The sequence below is a fragment of the Artibeus jamaicensis genome, unplaced genomic scaffold (genome assembly GCF_021234435.1).
Source record: "Artibeus jamaicensis isolate MK-2021 breed Jamaican fruit bat unplaced genomic scaffold, CSHL_Jam_final contig_1028, whole genome shotgun sequence".
Taxonomy (NCBI): Eukaryota; Metazoa; Chordata; class Mammalia; order Chiroptera; family Phyllostomidae; genus Artibeus; species Artibeus jamaicensis.
The window spans coordinates 1,413,414-1,438,709 of record NW_026521201.1 but is presented as its reverse complement, the minus strand read 5'-3'; the positions used below and the strand labels follow the sequence as shown (position 1 = coordinate 1,438,709).

The window sequence follows — 25,296 nt, the reverse complement described above, 5'->3', positions numbered from 1 at the left end:
TTTTGAATTCTTTTTTCTTCTTGCTGTTCTGATTGAGTGTTTATTTTTCTTTATGTTCTAAATCATTGATTTGATTTTTGGCTTTATTCCCTCTGCTGTTGATTCCCTGTAGATTTTTCTTTATTTTACTTTAAATACAACCTTCTTTTTGTTTGGGTCTTTTTTATGCTGTTGCAGTACCCAGTGAGTTCTTGGACCGTCCTGATAACCAGTGTTTTGAATTCTGTATCTGTTAGCACTCTGATACCAGAATTCTGCATCCTGATAACCAGTGTTTTGAACTCTGCATCTGCTTATCTCCATTTCACTTAGTTCTGTTTCTGAAGTTTTGATCTGTTCTTTCATTTGGGCCGTATTTTCTTTGTTTCCTCAATTTTGCAGCCTCCCTGTGTTTGTTTCTGTGTATTATATAGAGCTGTGTTGACTTTCTGTCTTAGTAGCATGGCCTGTTGTAGAAAAGGCACCTATAAATTGTGCGGGAAGGAGCCTTAGGCAACCACCAGGATGGAGCAACCCATTTCACTGCTTTGTGGCTCTGTGAGGGGACAGTGCTGCTGCCTGGCCTCTGGAGAGTGCCTAGGAGGAAGCTGCCTACCGGTTCTCACCCCGTTATCAGTCACTTCATTTTCTCCCGTTCTCCTCATTTGCCACTTGTGCCTTTCTAGCTGATGCTCTAAATCCAGAGGGGGTGGATCCGCATAAGTCCTGATATCTTCGCAAGTCCTTTAAGAGGAGTCTCCTGAGAAACCTGCAGTTTCTTCTACTGCCCCAACCCCACTGGTCTTTACAGAGAGAAGTTATGGGGACTTACCTTCCTGGTGCTGGAACCCTGGGCTGGATGGTCTGGGGCGAGGATCGCTTGCTTCCGAAGTATCCCTTCCAGTTTTTATCCACCACATGTGAATGTGGGACCACCTATTCCACCACCTCTCCGTGCCACTCTGAATCTCAGCACCTGTCCACCTTTTTGTACCTCCACCCCTCCTACCTGTCTGGATGAATGTAGCTTCTGTAAATCCTTGGTTGTCAGACTTTCATACAGCTTGATTTCCTGGTGAATCTGAGTGATACTTGTTTTGTAGTCTCATTGTAATTTTTGCTGTAGTTGTGTGCAGAGGCGAAGCTTGTTTACCCATACCTCCATTTTGACTGGAAGTCCCCAGCGTAGAGTTTTTAAAGATAGAAAGCTACCTGACCACTGGCCCAGCCCTTGAGATGCGACAGTACTTGGTTTGATTTCAGTCTTGTGGAATTAGAAATTTTATAAGGCTTAAATTTTTTCAATTTATTTATGTATTTATTTATTATAGAGGGGGGAGGGAGAGAGAAAGAGGTGAGAGAAACATCCATTGATTGCCTCTTGTATGCACACTGACTTGCAACTGAACCCAGGCTTGTGGCCTGACAGAATCAAAGTTTTGCTTTGCAGAATGAAGCCCAACCAACTGAGCCACACAGGTCAGGCCTTAGAAGATTTTTAAAAATACTTGTTTTTATTTTGATTAAGCTTAGGGGAAGGACCCCTTCCCTACCTGTTGCCTGATCTGTTTTTTTTTTTTTTTTTAATTGGGCATTAGCGTATACTAAATACCTTTGTTCTCAATCAGTTGAATCTTTCCCCAGTTAGGGCCAACCCAAATTAAGACAGCTGCATGCCTTCAAACTAGGATATTGGAGAAGAAAAGGATTAAGAGAGAAAAATGCCAAGGAATTCAGGCACATGGAACTTCAAGGGTTTTACCCTTTCCCCCTATCCTTGATGACTCCTTCTGCATCAGCTCTAAGGGTACTTCTTAACAATATCAGAACAAATTAAGAAAAATGTTCTATTTTTAGCTCTCATACACCTTTTTTTGTTATAACTGTTGGTCATTCACCAAATGCAAATGCATCAGTGTAAAGCACTGCTAGATGCTGAGGATTCCAAGTTCTAAATGTGAAGTGTGAAAAAGAGCCCTTGACTCTAAAATGGGCTTCTAGTCTATATTCTGCCACTTACTAAGTTCTGTGCACATTTCTACGAAGTTTTTTCAGAGGTGGTTCTGAGGATTAAATGAAACGTGAAAAATCAAGTCAGTTTTAAGGATTAGTCCACGTGTCAATCCTTACACTTTGGGGTTTTAACTGAATTTATCTATCTTTCCAGTTGCTTAGCCTGGTGGGCTAGTGTCCTGCTCAAGGTTTGGACATTTATCAAGTAGCTTAAGGTCTTGAGACTTCCTTTTGTCTGTGATTGTGGGGTTGTAAATGCTGTTCACTCAGATACACAGCTCAGCCCTTTCAACAGTTTCCACAAAAGAATCTACTAATTGCAAACATTTTGCAAGTTTTATGATTTTTATGGAAGAGTTAGGAGTTTAGCAACAAATGTCCATAGGCCACCTCATTGGTAATTTTTCCTCTCTTTTCATTTGCTCAAATTTTCGAATGCCTGGTCAAATAATATAGCTCCTTCCCTCAAATCCCAACAAGTGTTCAGCTGAATAAAGAGTCCTGCCTCCCCAAATTAAGACCCAGTCTTAATAGTGTCTACGCTGAGTAAGCTTAAGGTGTACATTACACGTGTTTTTTCCCTTTCAGATCAACTTTATTAAGGTATAATTAACATACAGTTAAATGTTCCAAATTTAATTGTACAATTTGAGTTTTGATAAACGCGTACAGCTGTGAACTCATTATCTCAGTACTGATTTAGAAATTTCCATTACCCCAGCACAACACCGATTAAAACATTATACTGTTAGAAGTGTGTTTTCAATTTATATAAAAGGAATATTTTTCTGCGGTATTACATGTTACATTTATAGCATCTTTTCCCCATAGGCTTTGATGTGATCACTATTTTGGGAGGTGTACTTTTGAGCACATACCCAGGTTTGTTTTTTTTTTTTTTTTCTCAAATACATTCATAGAGGTGGAACTGTTACAGGATAGGCCAGTGTGTAGTCCCAAGCAGCCATGCTTATAAAGTCAGTTTTCTCCACAACACTAAATAGCATTGCTTTTTATCTTTGTCTATTATGAGTTTTAGGGATTGTTTTGATGATAATGAACCATTGTTGCTTTCAAAATGGAGTTACTCAAATACTTACATAATTTCTTCGGGTAGTTTCATTTAAAAACACTTTGTTGATTTTGGGGATAAGTGGTTATAAAATGCAACAAAAAAGTACTCATTAAGAAAATGTCTTAAGCCTCTTGTTTACTTGGAAAATTTAAATCAGTTATTTTATTATTTGTAACTTGTTATTTTTGTTTGGGTGAAGATTTATATAATATCTTGTTAACTCCCTTTGCTAGCAATCCCCAAAGTCCAGCATTCATATTCTTTTAAGTGTATTGTTGCATGTTTCAGGGACTCTGGCTGTTAACATAGAGTGGATGAATTTGACCCAATATTACTGTACACAGATGCTCTTTCATATAATATGTTTGCTTCAGTATGCATATTTGTGTCTCTTTCTATTGTACAGGCATACCTTGTTTTGTTTTGTTCTGTTTTGCTTATTGCACTTATAAAACACAGATGTTGTTTTTTATAAATTGAAGGCAAGAAGAGATTACAACTTGCTTTTTTATGAGACTTACTTGATTGCTGCAGTCTGGAACTGAAGCCAAATATCTGCAAGCTTACCTGTCTTAATACTGCATTGTCTGGGTCATTTCCTGCTCTGACTCAGTAGCACAGAATAAAATAATCATCTGAAATTGTAGAAGTATAAAAATGTACTGTGTTATATGCTCCAGCTGCATCTCTTAAGATTATTTAACTTTCAAACCATATTGATATTTTATGAAATATTAAAATTTCTAATCTTGTGTTAATTTGGTTGCTTAAGCAGTTTCATTTCAAATTCTTCTAAAAATCTTGAAGTAAAGGACTGAATTTTAATGTGCTCACTACTCGGTATTGAGGAAATGATTATTAAAATAGAGCAAATGACTGTCATCATCAAAGCTGCTAATGGGCCAAAGAAACCTAAGCCTGATATCTCAGATACTTAGTTTTTGGTCCTTTAAGTGCACAACCTGTAGAGAAGGTAACAAAGTCAAGTCTCTTGAGCAAAAGTAAGAAATAGTTTGTGAAGATTGGGTTTGGAATTTTAAAAAGTCCCATTTCCTAGCGTACTCCTGGCATTTACAGTCACCATCTGGCTCCTTAAGGCCTTGGACCTAACCTTTTTTGGAAGTTCTTGGAGTTACATCTGTTCATTCAGCTGGTGTGGAATGTAAGACACTCTGTGGTGCTCAGGATTGGGACTGCAAACATGAGACCTGGGCCTCAACGTATAGGAATTAGTATAGTTGGGGAGACAGTGGAGTGGCAAGTTATGTGAGAGATTTACAGAAGGTATACCCCTACTTTCCAACAGCGTTAATAGCATCTAGCCAGTCACTTAACCTTTTTCCTAACAGTTGGCTTTCATAATGGTAGACATGCTGCTTTGTGGGCAGAAATATTGTTTTATGGCTTAAATGGCTTAGGTCTTATAATTCTCAAGAGGAAAAGGATTTGGGGAGCACAGAATCTGGGGCTAGGTTCTCTAGGCTTGATTTCTAGCTCAGCCAAACACTAGCTCGGACATCCTCACTTGACTTTCTTGCTTCTTTTTATCTGCTTAATATACTAATCTAGCTCTAAAGTGGCTGGGAGGTTTTAGGGTGCAGAGAATAGGTTTTATCGTAATACTGGACCGTATTTAGTATTTAATTTTGCAAAAATGCTGCTCCACCATAATCTTAAAAAGAATTAATATCTTTCTGGTTATGTGAAAACTATTTGTTTATGTACTATTCCCACAAAATAGATAACATTAGACAACCTTCTAAAGTGGGGCATAGATTCCTAAAGCACAGGGAATGCCCATTTATCAATTCTGGGTAGGAAAACGGGATGCTTGGGGTAAATATCTATTTTTTTTTAAGAATTATCATATATAATCAATTTTTCATGAGTTAGACAATAATAAAGTTGATTCTTGTAGCTGCTAGATTGGTTTTATTCTGTAATCCAGAATATTTAGGATTTTGCACTGCACAGCTTTAGTGGGTGTGATTCATACAGACTGATGTGAATGGTCCTCTCTTGGTTGGAGCTGTCCAGTGTGGCAGACTTGTCAAAGGAAGCCTGTTTTGGAGGAGAGAGAAACCCTGATATCTGATTGCTTCCCAATTACTCTTAGTATGCAGAATGTGCAAAAACTAATCTTTCCTTCGTGGTGGTTTTGGGTTTTGGACAAAATTATGTAATTGGCACAATTAGTTTGCAAGTTAGGAACAACTGTAACTTGTTTTTATTTGCCTCATTGAAAATTTCAACTGCTGTGCTTCCATTTGTCTTGTTTGTTGGTATAAGCATAGGCCTTTCCTAATAGTGGAGTCCTCAGGCATTTAGCACTTAAGTGTGTTATGATTACCACATTTAAAACCTGAAATTATTAGTGATCAAGGAAAAGAACTGAGGGAGTAATACATGGTAACTGTAAAAGTGTAGCCACTAGCTTGTAGGCCTGGAAAAGTGCCTGCTTATGCCATATGGCTTGCAAAGCATGTTGATTCATTTATCTATAAAGCAACCAGGAAAGCAGAGTGCAATGACGAAGTAAGTGAAAAATATGTAAACATATTAAAATTTTTAAGGGCTTTTATCTTTATCAGAGCAAAATGTAAACATACTAGAATGTTAACTAGATTTTGATTATTGGGAGTATGGCTAATTTTAAGTAGATTATATATTTTTATAATCAGCAGGTGAGAAAAGAAAAACCTGGGAACAATGCAGGTACCATTAGCAAAAATTTCTTTCTTTCTGAGATATTGCACCTTGGCATAAATGTTGGGGGTATAGTCTGTAATATTCTCTGCTCAACAAGGAAGGTGAGATATTGAACAGTAATCAAGTTAGTACTACAAAAGAGCACCTTCCAGTAGAAACAAACATAGCAAGAGTAAAGTTTAACTCATTCCAGTAATAAAACATTCAGTCACTTTTAGTGCTAGAGAGGACCTTTGAAATGTTCAAGGTTCTCTAAATTTTAGAGGGCTGGAGAGGTAAATGAATTTGTATGGTTGCATAATAAATTAGTACAACTAGAATAGGGATTAAATTCAAACATTCTAGCTCAGACTTTTCTCCCTAGTAGGTACACCCAGTTGAAGTTAGTTTTCTAAGGTGAAATTAGTCCCCTCTTTTAAGGCTCTTACACTCGATAGAAGTTCTTTGATAAAGAGGTTAGCTGGCTTTAGTGTTCTCCTCCTTTGACCCCATTTAATCACAGAAAGATACTTAGCTTCTGAATCTCATCTCACACACACTGTATTAACTGTTTCTTTACTTCCATATCTGGTTTAGACTTTGTATTTTTAGCAAGCAGTGGAAGCCATCTTTGTAAGTAGAAATCATATTGAGTTTTTAGGTACCTCATGCAATCTTAAGGAGCACCAAAGAAAGAGGCAGCCAGGAATAAAGCTCAGAATCACATTATGCTGGAGACTACTGCTGGAATTGTGTGCAACACACCCTGCAGTGTGATTACTGATGCTGAATACAGGACACTCCAGTACAACCTCTTCTGTTGCTGTCTAAGGTAATTACTGCTGTTCTCTCCAGAATGGATTCTTTTGTAGTTAGCTCCTGGTGCATGGGTTTTCCCTGAGCCTAGATCTCTCACAAGCTTAGCTACAAGAGCACTTAGCACAACCATATGCTAGCTGAAGTTCTTTACGTTGTTTAGGGTCTGACAAGTAAACCAACAGTTACTGTGCTAGTTATAGTAAGAGGAGTGGTGGTAATGCACAGTTAACTGGAAGTACACAGGAGACTCTTTCAGACTAATTCAGATCTGAGAAACAGCTTGGTTAGATGTTCTTAGCATTTCAGAAATCTCTCTCTGGCTTTCAGGTTTCCGTTCTCTGCACCGAATTTCACAGGAGCGTTGATCTAGTCTTGGGGTGAGGGGAAGAATTAGAATAAAGAGATTTCTAGCCCAAGTCATCCTACCCCGTCTCTTGGAATACAGAGTACTTTCCTGTTACTCATTGATTTGACTGGAAATAAAGCATTTGAACAAAGAGAAACCTTGATCTAAAGCCTTCTAAGATTGAGGTTTTGAAACAGGTTCCTTACTTTTTCTCCTCTGAATCTGCCTACCACTTAAAAAATCAGGAGGTTTGAGTATGTGGGAGGGAGGGGGGGCAGGAAAAAAAGTTGTGCCTTGAGAAATATTATTCTCATCTGATTTTAGATAAGCAATTTTTCCAAAAGCGATTAGGGTAAAATAACATTAGCATCAGTTTTTTCATTTACAAAAGAAATGGGGTTGAAATAAGATGATGACTTAATTAATGACCACTAGGGGGTAGTGTGGACTGTAAAAATTAAAATTATCCCTCAACGATTAAGCCTTATTTTATAATGCAGTTGCCTTATTTGAATTAATTTTTGTCCACTCAGTTTTCTTGAGATTGCTACAGATCATTTTCATATACAGTCACGACTAACAAAAACACACACATCTGTGTTATAGTGATTCAGGTGTTCTGACATTACTTTTTGAGTAGAATTTTTTGAGGGGAAAATAGTGATACTAAAGTTTCTCTACCAAATTTTACTCACTGTATGAAATAAGTTAAATTATTTTTAATGACCTGTAAGTAATGTCATAACAGGATTGTTTTGTGTTTTATCTGTCCCATATAGTAGTTACTAGCCCTATGTGACTCTTGAGCAATTGAAGTGTGGCTAGGTCCAATTCATGTGCTGTAAGTATAAGTTACTGTATTTTACTGTGTATAGTGCGTTCCTGTGTATAATGTGCACCCACATTTTTGTGCACATTGTACATGGGATTATTATACCCATGGTATGTAATCATTATACATGGTAAAATACAGTACACACTGAATTTTGAAGATTTAGTATGAAAAGGGATTGTAAAATACATAATTTGTCATTTCTATATTGATTACATATTGAAATGATACTATCTTGAATTACCTGTTCCTTTTTACTTTTTAGTGGGGCTTGTATTATATTTTGTGTTGGACAGCACTGCTATAAGCTCTAGAGGAAAGCATTTGTTGATTGACCGTTTTTATCACAGTGTACCTTTAGGTGGCCTTACAATTTATAAGTAAGTAGTATAGTTAGGAAATTGAGCACAACTTTGGCTCTGTTTCTAATCCCAACTAGAATACATACAGTCAGTTCTGTAAGAAGCATAATATGCTTCTAAATTAACTGTTAAACAAAATTGTGTGATAAAAACCACAAGGCTAAAATTTTAGGGGCATGACACTCAAAAAACATTTCAGTAACATTTTAAAAACGCTCACTCATGTACACAGGTTGAACTTCTAGATGCCCTTAAATAGTTAACAACAGTTATGTATATAATGAAAAACTGACTTTTACTTTATTTGTAAATCCTCCCAGGGATCCCCTGTTTGTTAATATTTTAAAATCAGTTAAAAGATGTAGCCACAGCCCTGGCCGGTGTGGCTCACTTGGTTGGAGCATCATCTCATAATCCAAAAGTTTGCAGGTTCAATTCCCAGTCAGGGTACATGTCTAAGTTGAGGGTTCTTTCCCTGGTTGGCCAGTAGGAGAGGTAACTGATCAATGTTTCTCTAACACTGATGTTTCTCATTCTGTTTCTCTCCCTCCCCCCTTTCTAAGATCAGTAAGCATGTCTTCTGGTGAGGTTAAAAAAAAAATGTAGTGACAGAGGTCGGAGTAGACAGAGTAGGCATCATTGAAGCATTTCTCAATTATTGAAGACTTTCGTGATAACAAAATGAATAGTTATTGATTCAGTATATATAGTAAGTAGCTCTTGGGCAGGATGAACTAAAAGATCTACAATTGGTATTATTAGTCATACATTGCAGTTTTGTTCCTTAGAAGATTCTAAGTGGAGAAAAACCTAATTGACCTACAGATGATGTGTTGGGTATACATAGTTACAAACTGGACCAGCTTTTCTTGCACACAAATTACCACTCCTTTTCTAAGACTACTGCTTAATTTATTATCTAAAATTTGACTGTACAATTCAGTGGTTCCCCAACGTTTTTGGCACCAGGAACCGGTATTGCGGAAGACAATTTTACCACGGACCTGGGGTAGGGGGCATGGTTTGGGGGTGATTCAGGCTCGTGACATTCCAGCTCTCCTGTGCGTGCCTAGTTCCTAACAGGCCTGGACTAGTACTGGTCTCTGGCCCAGAGGTTGGGAACCCTTGCTTGTAATTTAGTCATTACCTCACAGAATGTATACAATTTCCAATTGGTTCATAGCTAACACAAATTGTGTGTGTGTGTTTTAAAATAGACAACAGGAATTTACTTTGTCACAGGTCTGGTGGCTGGAAGTCTGAGCTCTTAGTGCTACCATGGTTGGATGAGGGCCCTCTTCTGGATCACAGATTTTTCGTTGTATCCTCATTGGCAGAAAGGGCCACAAATTGTTAATAAACTTTAAAATGGGAAAAGTCTTAGTCAATGGAGTTTAGCTGACAGGATGTCCAGTGTTACAGGATATTGTGGTATTGTTTTGGGATTTGCTGTTTGTGTCACAATAAATTTATTGATAATCAGATTACTTTTGATGTTTTATTTCTTTTTAAAGTATTTGTAGCATGAACTGTTGTTCACAGCTTCTACAAGATGAGTTTCCTTGAACTTAATCTTGTTGCAGCTTAAATCCATACTCTATGTACTTTTTTTACTTCTTAGTGACCGATTTCCTTAACATAGTCTATGGTGCATTTTGTTCTGCATGACTTATTCTCACTACTACCTGGGATTCAGTCCTAGGATTGCTTTTAAACAAGTAGGATCACAAAATGCAACTAAAGATTATTCTGTTTTCATTAAAAACAAACACTGTTCCTTAATAAATTTTGAAATTTGCCATTGTGCTTTGTTCTTAACCTACAGTCTTTTTTAGTTACTTGTATATGACTATGGCTTTTTTGTGTGATCCATTTCTCAAGTCCCTTTACAGTGTTATCTCATTTGCTCTCCGTAGCAACGCTATGTGAAGCTGAGGCTCAGCAATATAAAATTACTTGCTCAGAAATATAGTTAAGCAGGCAATGTAATAGGAATTAGAATTCGTTACTTCAACTGAAAGAAATCACACTGTGTCACTGCCTTTCTACCAAAGAGTTCACAGTTAAGCTTGTGTGAATAGTAGCAGGAAAGATTTTATTTCCTATCTAGTTTTTGCCTTTTTACAGGAAAATCTACACCAACTTCTATGAGTGAGAATTGTCCATTTGGCATGGATTTTACTCTTTTTTTCCCTTCCTATAATTTATGCTCTGGGTTTGGGAAATTAGTGCCATGTAGTCAGATAATATGCACCTCTTCATTGTATCAAAATCCATTAGAATTTGAGAGCATTATCAGACTATTTCAGAAAGTCTTTTCGCACTTTAAAATTTATTCTAGAATGTGTTCTGATGAAATCTTATAGCGTGTTGGGCAAAACGTTCATTTACTTTTTTCTATACCATGGCTCTATTAGTTCTTAGAAACAGTTTTGTTAATGTGTCACAATTGTATTGTGACAGCTGTCATATCAGCTTGCATTTTAAAAAGTTATCAAAATTGGTGAGTTTTTTGCAGCCATTTTAATATTGAAGATGTAAGAAGCTGTGCAACATTTTCAGTGTATTATGCTTTATTATTTTAGGAAAGGTAAAAAGGCAGCTGAAACACAAAGATTTGTGTAGTGTCTGGAGAAGATGCTGTGACTGATCGAATGTGTCAAAAGTGGTTTGCAGAGTTTCTTGATATTATTGACAATTTGGCCAAATAATTCTTTGCTGTGGGACTGTCTTATGCATTGGAAGATGTTTACCAGCACCCCTGGCCTCTACCCACTAGAAGTGAATAGCAGGAGTTAGCCAATATACTCAAAATATCCAAATCAGTGAAGTTACTGGTGAAAATGAAAAATGTGGTTTTTATCTTACAGAAAAAACCATACAGACTTTTTGGCCAACCCAGTAATTTGATGAGGCCACATGATATATTTAATATGTACATTTTTGAAGAGCGTGAACTGAAGAGGAAATGAATGTTGTATCTCTCTGACAGTGTACTGAGTGAGAGTGATTTTGAAGCTATTTTGGGATATGATCTTGGAGGCCCTTCTGGCAGCTTTTTATAGCTTTGAGTATTGCTCCTATTATTTTGTGTAATCAGGCAGTGGTGTTTTGGGGCTCTTGGACCTCAGCTTTATCTTTTTTCCAGTCGTCGTCTTTATGGCTTTCTAAAAATATGGTGACCTGGGGCAAAACAAAGGGAGGATTGAGGTGAGGAGAGGTCAGAATTCAAGGAATTGTAGCATCCAGTTCTTTTATCATTCTTGTACTCCTACTGTTCATTCTTAATATCTTTACTTTTTTTCCTAGAAAATGAAGACCTGCTTCTTTTGTTCTAGTTATGTATTGGAGGACTTCCTGAGATGGGAGAGCTTCATTATTACTTTTCAAGATTTTTAATGCTCTAAAAATGTTTTACTTTGAACTTAAAGGACATTTTTGCTGAAAGTAGTTTATAGCATTTTAGTTTTTCATTTCCCCTTGCTTTGCCACAGTTAAAACAAATCTAGTCTTGAATTAAAGTGCTAATGGCATTACTTTAAGTGGTTATGGGCTTAACATATTTTGAGGAAGGAGTTAGTTTTGTGTCTGTGTCTTATGACTATTTCAGTATGTGACCGTGCTGGCAGAATAATATGATGTTAGGTGCCTATTTTGGGGGGGGGGGGGGGGGGGAGCAGTGTAAATACAGTATTCTCATTGATTTTCAAAGCTTAGTTAGGGCAGTGTTCAAAATGTTTTTGGGAACATTTACACTTTGCCTATTCAAAATCTTGAAAATGTATTGCTAATACATACAATAGATACCATTATCAGTTCGCATATTAAATATTAACACTTTTCAAGTAGAAATAAGTTACAAATAGAAGTTAGATCATTTGGTCCCACACCTGAAATGATTCTTTTGTTATTTGTGTGCTGTGAAGTGCACATCCTACTTTGAATAATACTGCTTTAATATTGAAGGTGAAATTCTGAGTTTATTTCTTTTTCTGTGTAATATATATATTTACAATTCAGCAAGCATTTATTGAACATCTCTGATGGTGGGCACTCTTTCAAATACTGAGGACATACCAATAAATAAAACAGACAAAACCTCTCTTTTTATGGTACTTCCATCCTGATGTAAATGATATATGTAATGTATTAGTAGTGCTGTGGAGATGAAGTAAGGGGCCAAGGATAGGGAGGGTATGGGATAGGGTAGTATGGGGTTTGCAGTTTTAATTATGGAGACTTCACGAGAAAGCAGATTTGAGTGAAGATCTTAGGAGTAGAGGAAGTGAGCCATAAAGAAATTTTGGGAAGAACAAGTGGGAAAGCCCTTGGAAGAGGAGTGTACCTAGCAGGTTGGAGAACTACAAAGAAGCTAGTCTGATTGGAACAAAGCAGGTGGGGTGGGGAAAGCATAGTTGAAGATGGGTAAGAGATGGGGAGAGTAAAAGAAACTTACAAAGCCTCTTGGGGGTGGTGGGAGGGGGCTGTGGAATACAGACCAGGGAGGGAGCCAGGGAGCAAGGTCAGAATCAGGGAACAAGTTAGGAGGCTACAGCAGCATGCCAGGGGAGAGCTGGTGGTAGCTTGGATCAGATGTGTAGCAGTGGAGTGGTAAGAAGCAGTCCAATCATGAGTAGATTTCAAAGTCAAGCTAACAAAATTTGCTGATCGGATTAGATGTGTGGGATATAAAGGAAAAGGTGGATCAGTTGGAAGGATGGGTTTAAGGTTGACTGTAATGAGGAAGGCTTTTGGGGTTAGGAGCAGGTTGAGGGTAGACAGCCATTCCAAGTTTGAGATGTTTATTAAACATTCAAGAAGAGCTATCAAGCAGGTGGTGATGGATAGACGGGGCACAAGATCAGGGTAGGATCTGTGCAGGATATGATTTTGGAGAGACTTCAGCAGGTACAGGAGTGTGTTCAGTGTTTAAATTTATTGTGCTAGGTGAGATCACTGTGGAAATGTGTGGACAGAAACCCCCAAACAGATCCTTGGCACACTTCAGTGTTGGGGTATTGAGGAGATTAGGGTGGAACAGCTAGGAGGTTGCTACCAGACAGAGCCTGGAGAGTGTGGCTACAGGAAGGAGAAGGGCACACCAGCTGGGTAAGATGTGCATTCAGGTCAAGTAAGATGAAGATTAAACATTGGCCATTTGGTTTAACCATGTGGGAATCATTGATGACCTTAGGCTAGCAACTACTAAGCCTGATTGGAGAATTGTATTCAAGGTAGAAGGGGAGGAAAGAGATCGAAGACAAGTATATATATATACGGATAGCTTTCAAAGAAGAGTAAAGCCATGGAGTAATAGCTTGGGGGGGGTCAGTTCAAGGTCAGATTCCCCTCTTACTGGGAGAAATTGAATCAAGTTTGTACAGTTTGGGGAAGGATCCACTGAAAGGGGAAAAACTGATGATTCAGGAGAGGAAAGAGATGCTAGAGCAATTTCCATGAGTAGGTGAGGAGGAGTTGAGATCTAGTGCTCAAGGTAAGAGTTTGGCTTAGCCCAGAGTGACAGCCATTTCATCCATAGTCACAGGAGGAAAGGCAGAGCACAGATATGGGTAGGTGTACAAATGCTGCACTGGGAACTTCAGGGAGTTGTTTTTTGTTTCTCATGAAATACTGAAAGCAGAATCATCAGCCAAAAGTGAGGGCGATGTTGGAAGTTTAAGGCGAGAGGAGGAAGAATGTTAGTTTTTCAGAAGAGAAGGAGAAAAATGGAAGAGAGAACTAATATGTTAGTTGGGGGAACAATAAGGGTCTCTATATGTTTCGTTGTCAGTCTTAGCTACTTAATTGGCATCGTAGTATGTATTTCTGTAGACCTGATTAGGAGGGGACATTTTCAATGGTTTTAAAACTAATATTACTTTTAAAAATATTTTTATTAATTATGCCATTACAGTTGTCCCATTTCCCTCTCTTCATTCCCCTCCACCCTGCACACCCCCTCCTCTACTCCCCTTTTTAGTTCATGTCCATGTGTCATAAGTTCTTTAGCTTCTACATTTCCCATACTATTTTTGCCCTCCCCTGTCTATTTTCTGCCTATTGTCTATGCTACTTATTCTCCGTACCTTCTCCCCCCTTCTCCTTCTCCCACTCCCTTGTTGCTACCCCTCCATATGATCTCCATTTCTGTGGTTCTGCTCCTGATTTAGCTGTCCTCTTAGTTTCCTTTTGTTTTAGGTGTGGTTGTTAATAACTGTGAGTTTGCTGTCCTTTCACTGTTCATCTTTTTTATCTTCTTTTTCTTAGATAAGTCCCTTTAACATTTCCTATAATAAGGGCTTGGTGATGATGAACTCCTTGAACTTGATCTTATCTGAGAAGCACTTTATCTGTCCTTCCATTCTAAATGAAAGCTTTGCTGGATAGAGTAATCTTGGATGTAGGTCCTTGCATTTCATGACTTGGAATACTTCTTTCCAGCCCCTTCTTGCCTGTAAGGTCTCTTTTGAGAAATCAGCTGACAGTCTGATGGGAAGTCCTTTGTAGGTGACTGTCCCCTTATCTCTTGCTGCTTCTAGGATTCTCTCCTTCATTTTAATCTTGGCTAATGCAATTATGATGTGCCTTGGTGTGTTCCTCCTTGGGTCCACCTTCTTTGGGACTCTCTGAGCTTCCTGGACTTCCCGGAAGTCTGTTTTCTTTGCCAGCTTGGGGAAGTTCTCCTTTATTTGTTCAAATAAGTTTTCCACTTGTTGTTCTTCCTCTTCCCCTCTGGTATCCCTGTAATTCAGATGTTAGAACATTTAAAGATGTCCTGGACAGAACAGGCTGACAGGGACCAGAGGGGAGAGAATTTTGGGGGAAAAGGGGAAGGATTCACAGGAACAAGTATAAAGGACACGTGGACAAAAAGTAATAGGGGTAGAAATGGGAGGGAGGTGGGGAGCACTGGGGGGGGGTTGGCTGGGATGGGAGTAAAAGACAGAAAACTGTACTTGAGCAATAATTAAATTTAAAAATGCTTAGAAAAAAGAGATCTCCTGGAGATTCCTAAGCCCCTCCTCATTTTTTTGAATTCTTGTTTCTTCATTCTTTTATGTTTGGTTGTTTCTTTCTTCCTTTTGGTCCACTCCATGGATTTGAGTGGTCCACTTTTGGTCCACTCCAGTTTCCTTTCCATCACTATTGGTTCCCTATGCATTTTCCTTCATTTCACTTAGTGTAGCCTTCATTTTTTCATCTAATTTGCAACTAAAATCAACCAGTTGTGTTAGCATCCTGGTCACCAGTGTTTCGAACTGTGCATCCCATAGATTGGCTATCTCTTTGTTGCTTAGAAGTTTTGGCTTTCTGGGGCTTTGAGTTGTTCTGCTTGAGCCATAATGTTTTGGTCTGTTTGCGCCTGTTATGTATGAGGGGAGAAAGCTTAGGTGTTCGCCAGGTCTTGTCAACCCAGTTGCCAGGTTGTGACTGGGGGCAGGGTCAGAGAGGGAGAAATGGCATTTGTTCCACTCTGTCTCAGATTTTGGTCCCCTCTGCTGCTTCCTACAAGCAACTTGGGCCCTTCTGGTTCTGATTACTAGGTAGGTGGGCTTGTTTACATTCCGGGACCCTGTGGGTCTCTCCAACAAACTCTGCTGTGAGGCTGGGAGCCTCTCCCAGCACCTCAATTCCCGAAAGTTTTTTCAATTGGTGGTTTTAGGCTTTATTTCCCAGCGCTGGGGCCCTGTGTTGTGTAGTCTGTCTCACTGATCGTTTTTTCACCCGGTTTATCTGCACGTAAATGTGTGGCCGCGGTCAGCCAGCCACATTGTGCCCTCAATGGGTCTGCCCGTTGCCATCCCACACCTGGGATCTGCCAACTGCCACCTGTGCACCTGGGTTGGTCCACCAACCACCACCTCTTCCTACTGTGACCCCTCTCCGCCCACCGCCGACTCTGCCCCTCTTACTGGTCTGGATGAATGCTTTGTTGTTGTCAAAGAGTTGCAGACAGTTGAATTTTCTGTCTCTTCTGGTTTTTGTTTCTAAAATTTTTTCCCCCTTAATTTTGGTTGTACGAGGAGGTAAAGTGTTTCCACCTGGCTGAAAGTCCTCTGATTTTATTTTTTTAACAGCTCAGGTTTGAGGGCAAGTTGCCTTAGCTGTTTGTAGTAATTCTTGTGCCCTTCCTTCCCCCTCCCCTCTTTTCTTTCTTAGTATAAAATCAGTTTCTTTAGCTTTATTTATCATCAGAATATTTGTGGACATCATAGCTGGAATGTATATGCCACCAGTATATGCTTGCAGTTGCATTCAGCTGACTGTGATCATTTAAGTGGACTTTTCTTTGAACTTTGTGTTTCATAAGCTACATTAACCCCCCCATCAAGGGATTGGAGAGGTTCAGTGTGTTCAGTTTTAAGAGGTGAACTTTCTAATTTTTATTTAGGTGTTCAGTGAAATGACATTTGTTTTACAGATGTGTTATGTTTTTCTGTTGTAGGAAACCCAGCGTTTGCTGGCAGAACCAGTTCCCGGCATTAAAGCAGAACCAGATGAGAGCAACGCCCGTTATTTTCATGTGGTCATTGCTGGCCCCCAGGATTCCCCCTTTGAGGGAGGGACTTTTAAACTTGAACTATTTCTTCCAGAAGAATACCCGATGGCAGCACCTAAAGTACGTTTCATGACCAAAATTTATCATCCTAATGTAGACAAGTTGGGAAGAATATGTTTAGATATTTTGAAAGGTAAGTGTTACCTTTATCATTATATGCCACTAAGATTTCTTCATTTTCTCTTAAGCATTACATATTGAGAATCTGCACATTGCAATCTTGCCTTATCTAAAGACCGCAGAGGTCTATGGGAGGGAAATGTAGCAGTTCTGGGGCTGTTTTTTCATGTTTGATCATTCTGGGCCTGTTGCCTTCACAGATAAGTGGTCTCCAGCACTGCAGATCCGCACAGTTCTGCTATCGATCCAGGCTTTGTTAAGTGCTCCCAATCCAGATGATCCATTAGCAAATGATGTAGCGGAGCAGTGGAAGACCAACGAAGCCCAAGCCATAGAAACAGGTATTTGGTATTCATTCTCTCTTACACCACTTCCACGTCTCAACGTTTCTGCTATCTCTCAAAAGACTTCTTTTAGAGTCTTAAGAAAAAAATTTGTATTTAAAGTAATAAGCAGATCCTAGTTATAATATGTAAATAAATCTCAAACAGGAGATCTTCATGCCCTATTTTATGGCCTACTCAGGACCCTCAAAGTTAAAGTCAACATATAATTGATAGGTCTTGGATTTCTGTGTAACCACACCCAATGTAACAAATACTGTGTGTCTGCCATTCATCTAGCAGATACATAAAGATAATGGAAAACCAACTGTTTTTGCAGTTCATTTGATTAAATTACACCAGTATATACAGTTGTGTAGAGTTCGAAATTAATAAGCTTCTTCTACAGATTATAACAATTAATGGGGGGCATTATGTCATATTTAGAAATAAAGGCGACAAAAGGAGACAATTCTTTTCCTTTTGAATTTTGTAGAACTCTTGGTGATTAGCCATCCAGTCTTTACCCTGAATCAGATTATGGAAAATGGCATGAATTTAAGAGATTACTGCATGGCATTTCCCTAATTAACTTCATAGTGTTCACCTCCTTTTTATATAGAGCTTGGAAAGTAATGTATTGAACTAAGTAAAATAATAATTGCATGTTTGTTTTTGTCTGCAGCTAGAGCATGGACTAGGCTATATGCCATGAATAATATTTAAGTCGATCTGATCATCAGTTGTGCATCACTTCTCCTGTTCTGCCAAGACTTCTTCCTTTTTTGTTTGCATTTAATGGACACAGTCTTAGAAACATTACAGAATAAAAGCCCAACATCTTCAGTCCTTTGGTGATTAAATGCACATTAGCAAATCTATGTCTTGTCCTGATTCACTGTTACAAAGCATGAGCAGAGGCTAGAAGTATCTGGATTGTTGCGAAACGTTTAAAAGCAGTGGCTCCTCTGCTTTTATTCATTTCCCCCATCATGATTTAAGTATAAAGCACTGTGAATGAAGGTAGTAGTCAGGGTTAGCTGCAGGGGAATGGGTGTTTTTCTTTATTTTATTTTTTTCAGGTGGGGGAGGTAGTTTTAATTTTACGGGCTCCTTTCCCCCTTTTTATGGTGATTTAATTGCATTGGTTAAAAGCAGCTAACCAGTTCTTTAGAATATGCTCTCTAGCCAAGTCTAACTTTATTTAGACGCTGTAGATGGACAAGCTTGATTGTTTGAACCAAAATGGGAACATTAAATAAATATTGCGGCCCTCACTAATAACATTGTGACTTTGCTGTCAAATGTAGAATCCTCCCTTCAAGAAAAAGCTTGTGACCATTTTGTATGGCTTGTCTGGAAACTTCTGTAAATGCTGTTTTAGTAAAATATTTTTTTGTTATTCTACTTTGCCTTTGTACAGTTTATTTTACTGTGTTTTATTTCATTTTCCCAATGTGACAATCGTATTTAAAAATTAAAACTGATGGAACATCTTGTTTTGGTCTTCACCATCTGACAAGTCGAATGGCAAGAGATGGATTATGCCAGTTTATTTTCACTGATGCAAATTTGTATTAAGATATCACTGAATGGAGTATTTTTAAGCTGGCCTTGACCGTGCTTAAAGCATCCATATCTAACATTTTATTTTACCTCCTAGAAATTTGAAATAAATGTTTGTGTTGTCTGATTAGCTAGATGATTGTTGGTGTCTTGCCACAGTGTTTGAAAATTACTGTATGTGAGAGTCCCAGCAAAGCCACGGTGTGGGTGACTCTGTGCAGGACTGTCACATGTTGTGCCACATATGTGACCAGCATTTGAGTTATGACCGTTTTCTTCGTTCTTGTCTGAAAACTTCATGTGACCACTGATGTGTGTTATTAGGAAACACCAGTCTGATAATCACCTGGGGTTTGCTGAGCCATCTTTGAGTCTTCCTCATAGACCCCATGAACAAATCTCAAACTACAGCTTGCATATGTGTCATCAGAAAGGCTTCTTCATTTGAGAGCATCAGATCCTCAATTACTTATTCTCTTTTTCATCCCTCTGGTATTTGCTGTGGGAGCCCCTTTTATTCTTTATTTTGATACTCAGTAACTTTTTTCTGTGTTGAAAGTTCTTCCCCCCACAAAACTGTTCTTTCCCACTCTCCATATCTAATGGTTGTTATTTTATTTTTAAGTCATCAATGTAGCCAGTCCTAAGTATGTAAATGTTAACCTATGGGTTGGAACCCTTGTCTCTTGCAGTTTCAAGGTAACGGATATTGTAGCCCATATCTGGATTTCCCCCACTCTTAATCTCGTAACTTTTGGAGTTTCTTCAGAATGTGGTGTATTTTATTGTGCTCCTATGTAAGATGAAGAATTATCTATTAAAATTACATTTTCAACATACAAAAGTTTTTGATGACTGGTAACTGGTATCTTACCAAATAAATACATTGCTTGGAAACAAATAGAAGTTTAATTCAGAATAAAATTGCTCATAACTATAATATTGTAAATTTAAAAACTATTAACAGCAGTTGTCATAACTATTTCTAAGCTTTTTAGAGGGTGCCCTACAACTAAGGAAACAATCTTATTCTGGGGTCAAATCGATCAGCTTTGTTTATTGCAGGTGGCACTGCTCATGAACAGTTTCACAGCAATTTATAGTTACAGTATTACACATTTAAATCTATTGCACTATAAAATCTGTTTAAAATAGGACTCTGATATCTACTAAGTTTGAGATAGAGGTACTGAAATGGATAATTCAATTTTCATTTCAAATGTGTGAATTCATAATTTCATGGCATTGTGTTTTTTCCTGTGTAATTTTGGTGAGTCCGCATTGTTTGGTAAAACCTGCTGTCAGTAGCGGTGCATCGAAACAGGAGTCGGGTGTTCATTTCGTAGGGTGTAAGGGGCTCTGGGAGAGGCCAAGGCAGAGCTCGAAGCTGTGTCTGGCTTTGGGGCCTATTTTTCTTGGCCCATACAGTGTGGTTGGTTAAACATTTTGATAATATCTGAATATCTGGCAACACAGGACACGTGACTTGCCTTTGTGCATTGGCATCTGCTGGGAGGGGCTGAGTCCTCCATCCTTCTCTTATCCAGTGACTTTTCTGCTCCTTCCCCCAGCCCACCTGCTCCTTTATCTAGTTCTGTTCCCTTGTAAGCCTTTGAGTTTGTAATTCCTAAGCTTAAGGAAACTTAATTTATTTGACAAATAAAAGTGTTTCATATGTGCTCAAGATCATACTCCTTGTTGGGGATGCTTAGGTGAATGAGACTGGCATAGGCTTTCTTTCTCTCATGGACTTTCTAATCTAATGAAAGAGGGGACACGGACAAAACAGCAGTAGTGACTGTCTTGGAGAAGGGAAGTAAGTACTTGGGTGGGGCTGGTCTTCTGGAATCCAGCCAGATGAATACCTCCAGGCCGGGAGAAGAGCACAGGCAAAAGTGTGAGCCAGGAGGAGAATCAGCATATATTAATTAATAAGTGGCTTCTCGAGCATCAACTCTGCCCACTCATGACCTTTTCTGAGATCCTGAGGTGTTGACAGGGACTTTGTGTTACTTGATTTTTAAATTTTGTTGCAGTCTACTTTGGTGATTTGCTTCAACAGTAGTTCTCTCGGAGGCAGCACAGCGAGGTCTTGATCTGAAGTATGTAGAACGTCAGTCTCGCTATAGATCAACAGCATACTTCAGTACAAAAATTTAGAAGCATTTAAAAATGAGATTAAATACAAATCAGTACAGAAACCACAGGTGCTGGTTTAGCACTGTTTAAAAGCTGGAACCTTGTATTCTACGACATAATAAACACAATTTTAGCTAAAGGAAACTAAGTGGTGTCATGGAAACTATAGGGATTAGCTTAATTTTTCTGTTGATGGCCCAGGAATCTTTTGGCTATTCTGGCCACATCAATTTTGTTGGGGTAGCAAAGTTCAAAAATACAACCTTATCTATAGAAGCTGCTCCCCCTTCCTGCCCAAAAGAATGGCATGATTTATAGAGCAGCTAATTCATTGGTGTATTTAGGAAAAATGTGATACTTCATTGAAATGATGTATTTTGGGATCTGGGGCAACACTTCATTTAGCTATTTAGCATGCTGCTTAGTATACGGAATTATTTTTTAAATGACACAAAAGCAAAACATGTTGAATGTAATGACTTAAACTATAAAGAATAAATATCTAATCCACCACCAAGACTGGTGATACTTTTTTTTTTTTTATCTGTACCCCCTGCACTAATTTCCAGTTCATCATTGAGATTGGAATTTGGGAGGATTGGTTCCAATAGTTGGCTTTGCTGTTGCTGTTACACATTGAGCAGGTTCCCACTGGCTGCAAAACTGGGACTTGGACTAAAGTTTTTCCTGTTTAGTGTAGAACTCAACATGAGTTTGGGTCCTCCCTCTGGCCCCCAGTTTCACCTTTGCCACACAACTGATCTCATTTCATATGTGCCTGTGGCACTTTGAAGTGTGTGAATGTAGACTTAACTGCCAAGCGGAGTCTCTATTGACTTGATGTAATTTTTCAGATCCTGGTTGTAGAAGCATATAGTAATTGCCTGAATATTTAGACCTTGCTTATTGTCTCCAGTTGGAGCAACAACCGAAATCCCATTATCTTTTGTTTTGTTTTAAGGTTTTACTTATTTTTTAGAGGGAGAGGGAGAGATACAAGTACATTGATGTGAGAGAGAAACCACTGGGGACCTGGCTGGAAACCCAGGCACATACATGCCCTGACTGGGCATCGAACCAGAGACCCCTGGATTTGCAGGCTGGCACTCAGCCCACTGAGCCACACCAGCCAGAGCTGAAGTCCCATTATCTTGTAAAAGTACATTTTATGGTGTTTATTAAGGAGCTTTAAAATTTTTTTCTGTTAATCATTTGTATCCATGGGGCAAAATATTTTAGAAATTACTAGATTTATAACCTCCTGTTCCTACCATGTAGAATAAGTGGTGTATTTACTTTTACACATTCTTGACCAATTCTCACCCGCCACATGACTCCTTTTGAAATTGTTCCATTATCGACATTAGTAAGTCCCAATAATTTAAATTTCATTAGAACCTAACCTAGCAAGTTCACAAAGTATTCTGGTTTACGTTCAATAGTAGACTACTTAAGACCAGTCAAAAGTGGCTTAGACATGTTAGGCTGATTGCAGTAGATCTGAACGTGGTGCTGTTTTCCCTCAGTCGTGACAAGAAAATCAGGACTGGGTAACCAAGGGCCGCATTCTTGCAATCCGTTTTTTCCTTCTAAAACTAAATATTTTGGGTTTTGTAGGCCACAGATCTGTCTCCAGTAAATATCTCAACTCTGCCATTCTAGTGAGAAAGCATCCATAGACAATTTTAAACGAATAAGGCTTCTGTGCTCTAAGACTTGAATTTTCACATGTGACTTGGAACTTTTTAAATCACTGAATGTAAAAACCATTCTCAGCCTTTGGGCTGTATGGGCTCGGTTGGCCTGTGGGTTCACCTTCCTTTGTGCTGGGCAGTGATCGATCGATGACTTAACTGCTGTGGTGTTACAAGCAAATGTGTATTTCCTCTTTTAAAAAGCTACTCCAGTAACAGTGGAAATATTTGTACGGGTTTCTTTCCCCTTTGATGTTGATACATATTTTGATAAAAGTTATGAACAGAGGGATCTTATGTACAGATTGAGCATTTGTTGAGCCCCCTGTGTTCCTGTAAGGTTACTGCGTGTTCCCACATTGAGTTTCTCAGAAAGTTTCATTTTAAAGTTGGATTTTAAAGGAAAACCTGAAATGTGACATATAGGCTCCTTTTTAAAAAGTGAGCTTCAATAGGAACACGGTGTAGTGTTCGGCTGTTTTAAAAAGTTGCTGTTAAAGGATTTCCACCTGTGGCAGTGTTAATTCTTGGTAGTGATAGCTATTGACAAGATAACCATAATGCAATTCCCTTACACACCTTTGACCATACTTTTATTGTGCAACTTGAAGTGTCCCCCCAGAAATGGAGTTGTTCAGTGACAGGGTTATGTCTAAGATAGTCCATTATGTGGACCTGTTACTAGTTAACCATTACCCCTTTAGCCCAGGGCATTTTATTTCATGCCTTACTATTTTAGTTGCCTTATCTCCGTACGTAAAGCTGTGTTCACATTCCTGGTTCAATTACTTCATCAAAAGATGTTTAAGTTTCTTGATTCACATTGATAGCCAAATATTTTTATTTCCCTAATTTGATTAAGGAGTGAATGTGAATAAAAGTTGAGAAAATCAGTAAGACTTACAGTACTTTTATACATATGTCTGGCACTGGCGTTTAGGAAGAACCAGAAAATGTGATGTCCAGAGGGTAGTTTTCCACATATTGGGAAGAATAACTTCGGGATCATAACTGGTTGAAATCACATCAAATGGAGGAATTTGATTAGTTTCTGCCAAAAAGACTCGGAGCCTTTGATTAAATTTGGGCCCTTGCTATAATAGTCCTAAGATAGGCACTAGGGCCTTTTCATTTTACTCTAGAATTTAGCAAATGACCACTAGTCAGGAAGGTAATAAAAATAAGAGGAAATTTAGCACCAGGATGAGATCAGTTTTTAACCTGATATTTGGTCTACAGCTCCATATAAAATGTTAAGTATTTGGTGGTGGGTTATTTTTAAATGAAATTTTTCTTAAGATGGTGCATGTTAAGTGTAAAAGCTTGAAAGACATTACCTTGTGGGTGGCTTTTTAAAAAAGTGTGTCGAATATCACATACCCTTCTGAAACGTGTTACAACCAAACGGCTTAATAGTTACAGGTTAACATCAGTCATGTACAAACTCACAGCTAGTCATGACCTTGAAGTTGTGTGCCCTGTATGTGTAACAGTATTTTATTTAAGAGTTAGATCAGCTGCCATCTCCACAGGCTTCAGAACTTCTGATATGTGAACAAACACCTAGCCAAATCTCACTCCACTAAGTTTCCTTGAGGGTGGAAACTTGTTCTGTGCTATAGCATCAGTGCAACATAGGCAGGAAGCAGATGTTAAGAATTTGACACACTGTTGGTTGGAAACTTTGAAAACAAAGTCAGCTACACAGAAATATTCCAGCTATAACCAATTTATTAAAAGAGCATTGTGCTAAGTGAAATAAGCTAGCTGGTGAAAGACAAATACCGTATGATCTCACCTGTAAGTGGAACCTAGTCAAAAAAACAAGCAACAAAATAGAACCAGAAACATGGAAATAACAGGGAAGGGGAGAGGGAAAACAGGAAAGGGGAAGGGTACTCTAGGAACATGTAAAAGCCACCCATGGATAAAGACAGACCTGGGGGAGAAGCAGATTGAATGTGGGAGGTGGGGGAGAGTAATGGAAGGAAAATGGGGAGCACTGTAACTGAATAATGAAAGTAAAACATTTTAAGCTCTGGCTGGGTGGCTCAGTTGGCTGGAACGTTTCCCTGTACATCAAAAGGTGAGTCTGATCCCTGGTCAGGGCACACACCTAAGCTGTGGTTTGATAGCCGGATGGGGCACATCCTGGAGGCAACCAGTGTTTCTCTTCCCTCTCTGAAAATCCATGTATTCTTGGGTGAGGTATTTTTTTAAATTTTATTTTAAACTCAAGTGTTTAGTCTTGTCACTTCATCCACAAACATTCGAGACCTGTAGAGAATTGTTTTGTGATGTGAAAGCAACACTGGAAAATGTCAAGCTGCCTCTTTTCCTACAATTTAAATGAGATTTGAATAGAATTTTCACATAAGGACTGTAAAGTTGGCTTCTGGTAAACAATATTTTAGGGAAATATAATGGCAAACAAGGTACCTGTAGCCAGTTACCCTTTCAAACGAACTTCGATGAAAGCGTTGGTAGTATAGAAAGCATATATAACACCTTTCAGCAAAACACAGTAAATTGAGAGCTCTGGAAAATTATTGAGTTTAATTTGCAACCCCATCTGGGAGGGGGAACAGTGCCATGTAAGACCACAGTGGTACACCATCAGACTACTCATACAGGAAATAGCCACTGGGAGAGTAAAGGCAACATATTATTGGTGACCCAGTTAATTCCACTAGTAATGACCGTAAGTGGGAAAGGGTATAAATGTACTACTACTGCAATAACGTGTGTGGCCATCAATGGGAGAATGATGATACTGTGGA

At 38.6% G+C, this 25,296-nt stretch overlaps 1 protein-coding gene across 1 annotated transcript in view; it reads left to right on the top strand.

Annotated features, from left to right (window-relative positions):
- UBE2N (ubiquitin conjugating enzyme E2 N) overlaps positions 1-18,524 on the top strand; it is a 34,087-nt gene extending 15,563 nt beyond the window's left edge. The window contains exons 2-4 of the mRNA XM_037146140.2: positions 16,561-16,807; positions 16,995-17,135; positions 17,803-18,524. Coding sequence (XP_037002035.1) covers positions 16,561-16,807; positions 16,995-17,135; positions 17,803-17,843 — 429 coding nt within the window. The 3' untranslated portion in view covers positions 17,844-18,524. The remainder of the gene's footprint in view (positions 1-16,560; positions 16,808-16,994; positions 17,136-17,802) is intronic.
- The last annotated feature ends 6,772 nt before the right edge of the window (positions 18,525-25,296 follow it).